General features: G+C 30.0%; 1 protein-coding gene across 1 annotated transcript; it reads left to right on the forward strand.

Annotated features, from left to right (window-relative positions):
- The first annotated feature begins 9,356 nt into the window (after nt 1-9,356).
- Nucleotides 9,357-10,803, forward strand: LOC122578693. Its single transcript, XM_043750712.1, has 2 exons — nt 9,357-9,891; nt 10,652-10,803. The coding sequence occupies exons 1-2, from the start codon at nt 9,578-9,580 to the stop codon at nt 10,707-10,709; spliced, it is 372 nt and encodes a 123-aa protein (XP_043606647.1). The 5' UTR covers nt 9,357-9,577; the 3' UTR covers nt 10,710-10,803.
- The last annotated feature ends 745 nt before the right edge of the window (nt 10,804-11,548 follow it).

Below are 11,548 nucleotides of genomic sequence, written 5' to 3' on the forward strand. Positions count from 1 at the left end.
ATAGGGAAAGAGAAATTAAGTGACAGTGCTACAGTGAAATAATGGAATATGCCATGTATGTAAGTTTGTGTTTGCAGGTATATATAGATGATTAATTTACATTTTTAGTCCATCAAGTTTTGGTGTTCACATTTTGATCACTGTATTGGTACAATTTGTGACAACTAAAGTAATCGTAAACAAAGTTATTTAATTGAATCACCATATGGATAATTGATCGATGTGATTGAATTAAAGTTGTTTACTAGTTTTTAGTTCCGGTTTATTTATTGGGGCAATCACATTGTCTTGATCATGGTGTACTTAAATACTTGCAAGATAAATTCATATATATATATATATATATATATATAATATAATATATATATATATATATATATATATATATATATATATACAGGGGTGAGTTATTTTGAGAACCACTAAAAAAAAAAACGCGAGAACCAATCTCAGCCCTCCATTCATCAAAATCAAGAAGGGCATGTTTGTCATTATTAAAAAAGTTGTCCAGCACTCTCTTTCTCTCTCTTCTTATTAAATCAAAAAATATCTAAATCATTAAAAAACTTTGATCTCACAAACCGTACATCATTAGACGGAAAAAAAAGCATGGGTAGTCTTGAAATTTCGTCCTCTTTCATTAGAGATGCGATTCGATATACTTTTGACGACTTTTTAAATTTCGTTTTTTTTTCATCACGTTCATCCTACACATGTGTAAGTACAACCTACACATGTGTAGGAAAGACCTAGAAGTAGTGAGTTATATAACCTGTCCATGCGTAAGTACAACCTGCCCATGGGTAAGTACAACCTACACATGGGTAAGTTACTTATAAAGTTCAAAACCCTGAACCCTACAACTTCAAACCCTAAACCCTAAAGCTTAATTCCAAATTGAGGGGGACGCTACATTCTAAAAACCCTGAAAAATCTAAACCCTAAATGCTAAACCCTAAAAACCTAAAAAGGATGAGGGTTCACACTCTAGGGTTTAGGGTTTAAAGCCCGAGGGTTACGGCTAACCCTCGACCTTCAAACCCTAAACCCTAGAGCGAGATGTATTATGGGTAAGTACAACTTGCTCATGGGTAAGTACAACTTACACATATGTAAGATGAACGTGATGGAAAAAAAACAAAATTTAAAAAGTCGTCAAAAGTATATCGAATCGCATCTTTAATGAAAGAGGATGAAATTCTAAGACTACCTATGCTTTTCTTTTCGTCTAACGATTTACGGTTTGTGAGATAAAAGTTTTTTAGTGAATTAGATAAAATTATATTAAAGTAAGAGAGAGAGAAAAAGGAGCTGACGAAAATACCCCTCTAGTGTTGAGAGGAGTTTTTTTATTTTTAATCTTGTCCATTCATTTTCTTTGATCCAAAGGTGTAGAGGAGTTCTTTAGTTCTTTTTTTTTAGGAGTTCTCAAATAATCTCTCCTCTATATGTATATGTATATATATATATATATATATATATTTCTGCCGTTATGCATTACTAATTTTACCTTGTAATTGATTTTAGAACATTTCAAATAAAGGTTGAGTATACAGCTCAAATGAGTTTTTAAATCGAATACTCCCATTCTTATATTGTTCAAGCTCGAATCATTTAATTATATCCTTCAATTCTTTTGGGGAAATTATTGGTAAGCATTCCCTATATATATGTAATTGAATTGAAATCCAATCAACAAATACTAATAGTTTACCCAAACTAGCTACATCCTAAAACATTTTTTAAGCTTAACTATAAAGAAAGTTTTTTTCTTGTAAAAAAATTGTTTAAAGTTTCAAACAAACATATATATATATGACAAATCTTTATATTTATAAAAAAGGGGAGTATGTGTGTGTAGACGTGGTACGTGATAGAGAGCTACGGTATCTTCTTCGAATCAAGTAATGGCCATTGGGATTGGTGGATATACAGAAATTTGTTAACTTGACTGTTGGCTGATGTCCTCTTTGTCTATTGGTTTTCCCTTTTCAGGTGACCCGACTACAACCAAACCGTTGGATTAAGATCGGGCGGTGGACAGTTTACTGCGTGTGGTAGAACATTCGACGTCAGTTTGTCGGCTTTGTACTGCCCATAGTAGGCTGCGGTAATGTTCTGTGACAGCTGACACGTACGTATATACAGTATACATTGCTTTTTCTTATTTTACTGTTTTGCCCCCATGCACACAAATTGTTGCTTCTTTAAATAAAGAACTCTTTTGTTTTGATATATAACTTTGATTTATGACTAAAGTTACTTTATGAGTTGTATATATGCCGATAAACATTGATGGTAAATCTGGAATAAGTTTTCAACACTTAATTAGGAATACTAGTTCTTGTCGACTATTAGGAGATAAAAGTATTTTCAATTTGAGGATATTTGTGAATGTACTTGATTGTAAATGGACGTAGTTGAGATCAACTTTTCAATATGAAATCGAAGTCCAAATGGGAAGAAGATGCTTATAGTTGTTAAGAAAGATATGAACATCATTGTGAATGCAACAATTAAGCTGCGAAAGTGTTCATTCATAATTATAATTTTGGAGCCTATTAAAAAGAATTAATTGAACGAATGAACAATTAAAGATCGAAGGATCCATTTGTAATGATATTTAATAATTCATGTGATCATGATGTTACCCAATAATTTGGATTAATTGGGATGATTGATACGATAATAAGAATGACAATCTGATTATATAATTTTTTGGTGAGTTTGGTTAGTTACCACATTAATTGTCTCTAATTGTAGGTGTTATATGATTATCAAAATGTGTAAAATGATAGAAGTAAAGGTTAATTAGTTCTGATGATATTTTGAAAGAAAAAAAAAATGTATGCTTAGATAAAATATAAATAATTTTACTCACCTAATCAAGATGTTATGATAAAATGTACTGAGAAGAAAAACTTTGAAAAAATAAAAAATATACGGAAAGTTTTCAAAGTAATAAACTAAAGAAAAGTTATCATGAAAATGAAGATTAGAATCAAGCTTGAAAACCTTGTCATTTGAAGGGTGTATTTGACATTTCATTGAAAACATGGCAGGGGAAGCTGGCACGCCCGCGGCCCACGCAGGTGTTATCGTACTCTCCGATTTCGTTTCACATTTTCTTGATTTCATTTTTAACTTTCATTTTGGGCCCCTCATCATTTGATACCTGTTACATTTTTTTTAACTGTATTTAATCATCAAGATTTTATAATTATTAGCATATTTTTGAGGTAAAAACCAAATACAACCATGAATTAATCTTTAGTAGTGGTTCAATCAATTTGTGAGTATAGATATATTTTTTTTAATGTGTCGATAAAGATGACAACGAACAAAAACGAAATACATTATATCAAATGCATTTATATAAATCTCAATGCTGGTAGTAAATTATCTATTACTCGTAGTATTAAAAACTAGTAAATTAAAATTAATTATAAAGTAATGATAAAATCACCAGTTTAGCTTTCTTTTTTGGTCTTTTTACATTCTGGTAGTCTAAAAGACTAAACAAGTACAACACATATATGTTGAGCTGTTACAAAATCATAGTTGGGCTCTCTAGCATAGAAATGAGCTACTGACCCAGCACTTATGAATGTGATTTAATTATTTGACTCTAATGTTGGTTCGAGCCTAATAGAGAAAAACTTTGATATTAAAAGCCCAAAATCTCAGACGATGGGAGTTATAGGTTCATCTATTGGCCCAGTCTGGTTTCTAGTGGGATTCGAGACTACAATTTGGAGTTTTCTGGAAAGAAATTTAATGACCATTTGCACTTGAAGAACTTTTAATTTGCACTCAATGCTTTCCAAGTTCTAAAAATATAAGTTAGGAAAATATGTTATCTCATCGCTTTATAGTTTCATATATACATTACTAGATTAAACTCATGCGTTGCATAGTAAATTATTGTTATTATGAAAATCTGTTCAAAAATTATAATGAATATTTCAAATTAAAGTGTCAAATTATAATATTGTAACAACAATGTATTCAAATATAAACTTACTATTTTAATACTTATTCAGGGATTTGTATTTTTTAACAATGTCTAAATCATGCAACCATATAAGAACAATAAAATCAAGGAATAAACTAAATATAATATACTTCATAAATAAATTATAAACATAAGTTCAATTTAAATACATAAAACATAAACTGAAAGAGTTAATTTTCAAGAAATAAATAACTTTTTAAATATGAGTGAAAAAAAATAATTTAATTTAATACCTAATAGGTAAAATAAGATTTTTTAAATTCAAATGATGAAAAAGAAAATAAATTTATGATATCATATTTAATTTGTTTAAAATAATACCATAAGATAATAAAAAGAAAAAAAAAATGATAAATAAACAAAAAACTTAGTTGCCACTTAAAAATTAAGTCACATTAGCCCTCAATTATCCTAAAATAAGTATTGTTAAATTACATTGAAAGTATTTCAATACTCTAGTTAATGACATTTTTTTTTCAACCTATTTTTATACCACAAAAAATTTATTATCTTAACATCAAAAAAGCTTTTATCAATACAAATCTTGATATTGTTGAAAATAATTATATCAATAAATAAAATTAACAAAATACTTACGTAACTCATGCAAAAGACATATACATCTCCAAAGTTTCTTTAATTTCCTCATTAATTAAATAGACTAATAACTATCCATCATATCATATGATATAATTCAAATAAACTATTAATATTATTAACTATGACTACGTAAAAAAGTTTAACAACTATTGTTATTATTATTTTATTAGACAAAACTCCAACGAAACTTTAGCCATTTTTTTCTTTTTAATTTTTTTATTATTAATTAATGTGATTAGGATAAAAGATTAAATAATTTAAATAACATGAGATGCTTAAAATCAGGAAATTAATATAAATATGACACATAAGAAAAAATCCTACATGACATTTTCTCATAATTGACAACTAATCAAAAAACTATCCTCTCTTAGTTATATATAGAGATATACTCACATTAATGCATATATAGACGCTCTTCATTGTCTATATATAGAGGTGATTTTACTAGAACGAACCAAATTTAGTTTGGTGTTGATCACAATTCTTTGATAATTAGACAGACAAATGTCATGTTTATGATTTAGAGATGTAGGGCACATATAAGTTATAGGGACATCCGGACATATATCGTTCTTGTTACATAAATTTATAAATATTTATTTCTTTTGGCTACACTCGGTCCATTTATGATTAGTCTACTTCTTTTGCATAATAATTTAGGCTACACTTCACGGCGTCTATTTCAACTTAAATACAATGAAAATGACCAAATAACAGATATTTTGCCGAGGTGTTGCTAGCTATGGTCCTCAGATACGTACGCATGGCTCATTTCCTACAACCCTTAGATTTTTAATTTATTTATTTTCTAATAGGGATTTTTTCAAGCCATGAGGATTATTTTTGATGGATTTACCATAGTTGTGACCTTGTGGGTTAACAGTATGTACACTCGGCTACATAATTTATACAATGTGATAAATCTATCAAAAATAATGATAACAATAATAGAGAAAATTTCTAACCTATTGAATTTTGTTCAGCTAACTTAACATGGTAGTTGGAATCCAGCATTAATTTCTTGATGAGCTTTAAATTCAGTAGAGAAATTTAACACGCATATGTGTTTGTGTATTTATATGCATAAACCTAATCAAAATTATTGTGTTACCGATTTTTGCTTGTGTCGTTGCTTGCTTTTTATGATTTTCTTTTCTTTGGATACTAATATATATAGACGCTTTGTCATTCTTACTCAAAACTTATCTTAATAATCGTATAGTGGATTTGGCTGTTCGTCATGAAACATCAAATTAACCAAATTGTTGCACATGACTTATATAAAAAATAAGAGGTATTTAATAATTAGAAAGAATTATATATATAAAATGAAAATATAACAAAAAAATGAAAATTATAGGAAAATAAATGAATATCGATATATGTAAACATAACTACGGAAATCAATTTGTAGTCACAATGTTCCATTTATCCTTAGCCCATAACTAATTCTTGTAGAACTATTCCTCTACCATTAATCAACAACTAATTCTTTACAACATCCCAATCTCTATAACTAATCTATCATTAATTTAATACACACCATTTAACAAATAATAAAAAAAAAACTCACCTTTTCACTCGCTGACACGATAGTAAGTGACCTTATGATGAGTCAATCATAAATCAGCCCTAGTGGTGTTAGCTTATTTTAAAAGCAACAACGAGCGGATTATTGTGAGTAGTCAATAACAAAAACATTGAAACAGAGGTTAAGGATTCGATCTTTACTTTTTTGTAAGGCTGGATGTTATTAGCTACGTTAAGTAGAACCTAAAAACACTTTATCTACGTAAGAATATCTACATCTCAACATTCTCTATACTATCATATTGAGGCTCATAACTTGTAAAAACAGTATTAAGTGTTACTTGTTTACTTTATTTGTCCTTAACCGTTTGTTTATACTCATGTAGTATAGAGTATAGTTGTAGACTTGTATATATTTGGGTGGTACCAGTTTTAGCTAGAAATGATGTGGTGCATGGTGTAGTTTATTAATTGGTATGGAAACAGAGTGGGCCATGATATGAAAGATTGTTGGATTGTCGATAATGTTTGATGAATTGAATGCTTTAGCTATTTGGGATTCCCTTGTGAGTGTGGCAGCCATAGGATGCACACATATAGGCAGGGTGAATCAAAGATTTTGATGTTATATACATTTTAAGATAGTGACACTTGAATATTGATATGGTTATATGTCTATAAGCCTACGTACATATATACGCGTTTATAAACGTATAAATTAATTTGTCTTTACGTCATTTATTCATGGAAATGGAAAAAAAATAAAATGATGTACAATAAGCAGAGAGTGTGTGAGAAATAGGTGAATGGAGGGTGGGGTGCTCCATCCCTTTTATAGTTCTATTCACACGGATAAAATTGTGAAATATGTAATATGAAACAAAACCGGTAAGAGAAATTTTCTTTTAATTTCTAACATACATGCAATGGTTGTATTATACTTGTGATTAATTACTCAAAAAACATCGTACCATGGGGTAGTTTACATAAGTAGATACTTATTTTGAAAAGAATTAAAAAATGAATTAAAAAATTATCTTGAAACCGAGAGATTAGATGGTTAACATAAATTATTTAGAGCGTATGCTATTATGATATATTATTTGATCAAACGTAACTCATATAATATTATGATGATATTTTATTTGACCTAACGTAACAAAGCATAAATTGTTTATGTTTGCTAGAAAAGTGTAACCCTCTAAGCTTTTGTACTTGAGTTCGATTACCTAACTTTTTTTTTTTTCGTTTAATTTTAATTTGTCAACATAGTTTAGAAACCTTTTTTTATGAAGTTTTTGAGATTTTAACTCAACTTTAGCACATTCATGTATTTCTTCCAAAAGTAGTCCTGTTTTACAATTATGATATATGATCGATGAGATCAATATGACAACCTTATCGATAAGGAGTTAGTCACTTTAGTACTTTAGTTGTATAGATTTACTTGATTGATTCACATAATTAAAAGAAAGAAAAAGAAGAAAAGCTAAGCAGCCACAATGGCTGCCCCAATTTTCAAATTATTAGCAGTCCATTCACAAGATTTTATATATTACTCCATAAGTATATTTTAAACATATATTTTGAAGCATATATATCACCATTTTCCTTTCCATAAGTATAATACTTATGAAAAGATGTATATTCATGAGGCCAAAGGGTTACATACTTTACTATATATAACATTAAATAATTTGATAATGCCATTTTATTTTGCCTGTGCTATCTACGTTAAATGTGTATTTATATCAATCACCAACCAATTATAATTAAGAGACGGTCAAAGAGTTTAAATAATCTTACTTGCATGCTTACTCACAACCATTGGCCGGGGCCATGGATGAGAATAGTGGTGATGGAAAGAGGGAGGGGCGATTTGCGCCATGTTGCATGTGGATAGAAAAAGTTGCCCTTCGGAAAAGATGGAAATAGGTGATTTCTAGAAAGTGAGACGATTTGCGTCATATGACATGTGAAGTAGGCAAAGTTCTTTTTAAAAACATAAAAAAGCTAGCCGGTATCCTCTTCTCTCTCCCTCCCTCCAATAATATTCACTTTTTCATTGGTTTTCGTGTGTGGTCAAAGGGGCATGGGCGACCTGTGCGGTTCGCCTAGGGGGTCGTTCGTCCAAAGGGTAATGTTGGGGTGACTTTGGGCGAAAAAGGATGGATTCGGTCCTTTTTGAGCTCTACTCCTAGTCTAATTAAATTGCCTTTATCTAAGCAAATAAATGCTAATCCATTGAGCGAGGATCAATCAATTTGTGTCTCTAGCGTTTGTGCGTTATAACTTTATAAAGTTTATTTATTTTACTTTTTACTTTATCTTCCTTTTCTAAAGCTACTATTTATGTAAGCTCCCATATACTTTTGGAAAGCAAAAATCTAAACATATATTACATTGAAATTGAAACTACAGTAGCCGTCCCATTTTAGCGATCTACAAGAAATTTTATTTCTATACTATAATACCCAAACGACTTGATATTATAATATCTTTTTGGGACGAACCTTAATATTAGAAAACCTTTTTATCAATTTTAGATACATCACAAAAACCAACTGATCAACTCACTAACACGTCACCATGACAATGTTTTTATTTAATCTTCACCAAATTAATTCTTGATTTAGAAAAAAAAAAAAAAAAAAGAAAGAAAGAAGAAGGTAGCCTTACACGTACACCAATTACACAAAACTACTATGGCAAATTCCATACAAAATTAATTAATGTCACCCAATACCCATACCACGAAGCCCATAAGGCAAATCCCAAGTAACAATTCTTCTTTACAAGTGGTGTGAGACATTGAGGTTTATCAAAGAGTTAAGTTCACAAAAAAAGTTGATGTTTCCAAATCAAAATCAAGTGCTCGATCAAAATTTTAGTTATATTAAGTGCTTATAATTAGTCAACTTCGAATCTAGCTCGTGTTTCTCAACATAAATATAAATATAAAGTCATGTTACACGACACCATTATCACAGTAGTGTATATGTATATTTTTATAATTATAAGATAAAATAATCTTTGTACGTATTAACTACTCGTATATATTAGTTTTAGAAATGGAGAAAAAGCCACGTCAGAGACGACCCACGACCCGGCCGGTCCCTCGATTTAATTTGGTTTCCGTCTACTTCATCCGATATCTATCGAATCTTCTCTTTATAAATACATGGAGTGGATTTCTCGATCACTTTTATATATACTTTAAAGTTACCTTGTTGAATTAATATTGTAAAGTCCTAGCGCTAGCTAGCTAGCTCACGTATATCTTGTGCTTCACTAACCTTTCCTTTGCACCTATAGCTAGCTAGATTCAACCACACATAACATAAACACACAAATTACACATATATATTCGATCATTATAAAAAAGAGCTATAGTATAGCTAAGGGAGATATTATTAATTAGTTATACACATGAAGTTTTTCTTCTCGGAGCTTGGTTTCTGTTTTGGTGGGACTGTAATCACTCCCGCCTTAGAAACCGTCTCCAGTACTAACGTTGTCCCAAACACTACTCGTAGACGTTCAAAACTAGGTAGTTCTGGCGGGAAACATTGGAGACCCGAGCTATCGGTCATTTCAGAAGACGGCGGGACGACACCATTGAACGTGTGTCGGCAGGCGCCTCATGAATCTGCTGTTAGCGTTGTGAGATCCCATAAGAAACCTTTGAACAAAGCTAGATCAGCTGGAAAAACTCGATCTCATTCATATGGTGGTGATTACAGGTAATTGTAACTTATGTTTATGTGTTTTTTTGTCTCAAAGTTTTATATTTTAATTTCAAGTTATAGATTATGATACTTGAAGAATGAAAATATACAAGTATATATTGAAAAATTGTTTTAAAAACAACTATTATATAATTTTGACTTATTTTTGCCGTTGTTGACATTTTAACAAACATAGTGATTTTTCTGTAGCATAATTATACGCACGATTAGTTGGATTAAAACAAAATGATTTGTGATTTTAAAATAATTAGGTTAATTATCTCTTAGTTAAAACCAAAAATTGATGATTGCTTTTAATTTGGCGAAATCAAATTATGTCTTCTGATCATGGTTAATTAGGCCATGTTCATCAGAAATAAAGACTCGGTTTTCTCAGACTAGTCTGAACATGAATCTCGATCTGTTTAAATTACCTATTATCGTTACAAATTGTAATCGTAATTTATAAACATTAAGCCAATTGCCCAATTAATCCATTTGATTACTTGTTTGCTTGTGACAACCAGCAAGACCAACTTGTGATATAAGATAAGTCATGTATTAAATAATTCACCCGTTTATTTTTGACAAAGATATAAATATAAACTAACAAAAGAAAAAAAAAGAAAAAAAAAAGATATAAATATAAACTATGTGTCTCTAGTTTGATATATAGAGAAGAATGATACTCCGTAATAATGAAAGACGCGCGTACACTTGTAATTGAAATACGTACGCATACTAAATTAATATTCGAGTATATATATTGATGCAGGAAATTCAGCCATGCGATGCCGATGCCAGCTTTTTCTCCAACGCCTTTTGTGTTTTAGCTTCGATTATCGGATCTCTCTTTTCATTCTCGTTTGGTTCGGGGTGTTTATATATATATATAATGAAATGAAATTAAATGAAATTTGTGAATAATTATTATCTGTTTGATTTGTAAGGCTAGCTAGCGGATCTCAATGTCTGTTAATTGTCAATATAATTTTGCTGTTAGGCATATTTTGGAGATAACATTACAAATCAAAAGATGTGATCACGTATATATCAGCAACCAAGCAGTTCGTTGGAATTAAAGCATATGGACAAGCGCACGTCCGTCCATAAGAAATACTCCGTAATTATATAAGAAATTAAAAAGTAAAAAGTAGTATACCAGATCAATGCTTTCTCTACTCGAAGTAAATTGATATACCATGAACTTTTATATACACATAACACATAGATTACACTACAACAAATTAGTGAAATATTGTACACAATTTTTTATTTTATTTTTTATGTGACTCTTTAAATTGAGCAGATCGATTGATATGGACTCTCGCGCTTTTGTGTGTAGTGTAGAGAAACTGTGGCTCGATTTTTAAAGTCATTACAACTTTAAAGGAAAGAATAACTTATAAAGAAGTTAATAAGAAACACAAAAACAAATAAAAACTTCTATACCTTCAAAGGTTTTAAATTTCTTTTTTTTTTTTAAGGACTGATACTTATTGGACTGCCCCTTACATGCCATCTAAGTAACATATGCAAATCGTGATATCAACATGGAAGAAAGACCCACATAACTACCGTGGTAAGTCATGATTTTTTAGCTTCCTTTTTTTTTTTTTTTTGTTTTTTTTTTTGCTGTTTCGATGCTTGGGAAAGTTCCTGCGGATAAAAC

Source organism: Erigeron canadensis, chromosome 8 (genome assembly GCF_010389155.1).
Source record: "Erigeron canadensis isolate Cc75 chromosome 8, C_canadensis_v1, whole genome shotgun sequence".
Taxonomy (NCBI): domain Eukaryota; kingdom Viridiplantae; phylum Streptophyta; class Magnoliopsida; order Asterales; family Asteraceae; genus Erigeron; species Erigeron canadensis.

Excerpts from the sequence above, each read along its gene's own strand:
- LOC122578693 (XM_043750712.1), top strand. The coding sequence starts at position 9,578 with ATGAAGTTTTTCTTCTCGGAGCTTGGTTTCTGTTTTGGTGGGACTGTA. Across the intron at positions 9,892-10,651 it reads TCATATGGTGGTGATTACAG|GAAATTCAGCCATGCGATGC; the intron begins GTAATTGTAACT and ends ATATTGATGCAG.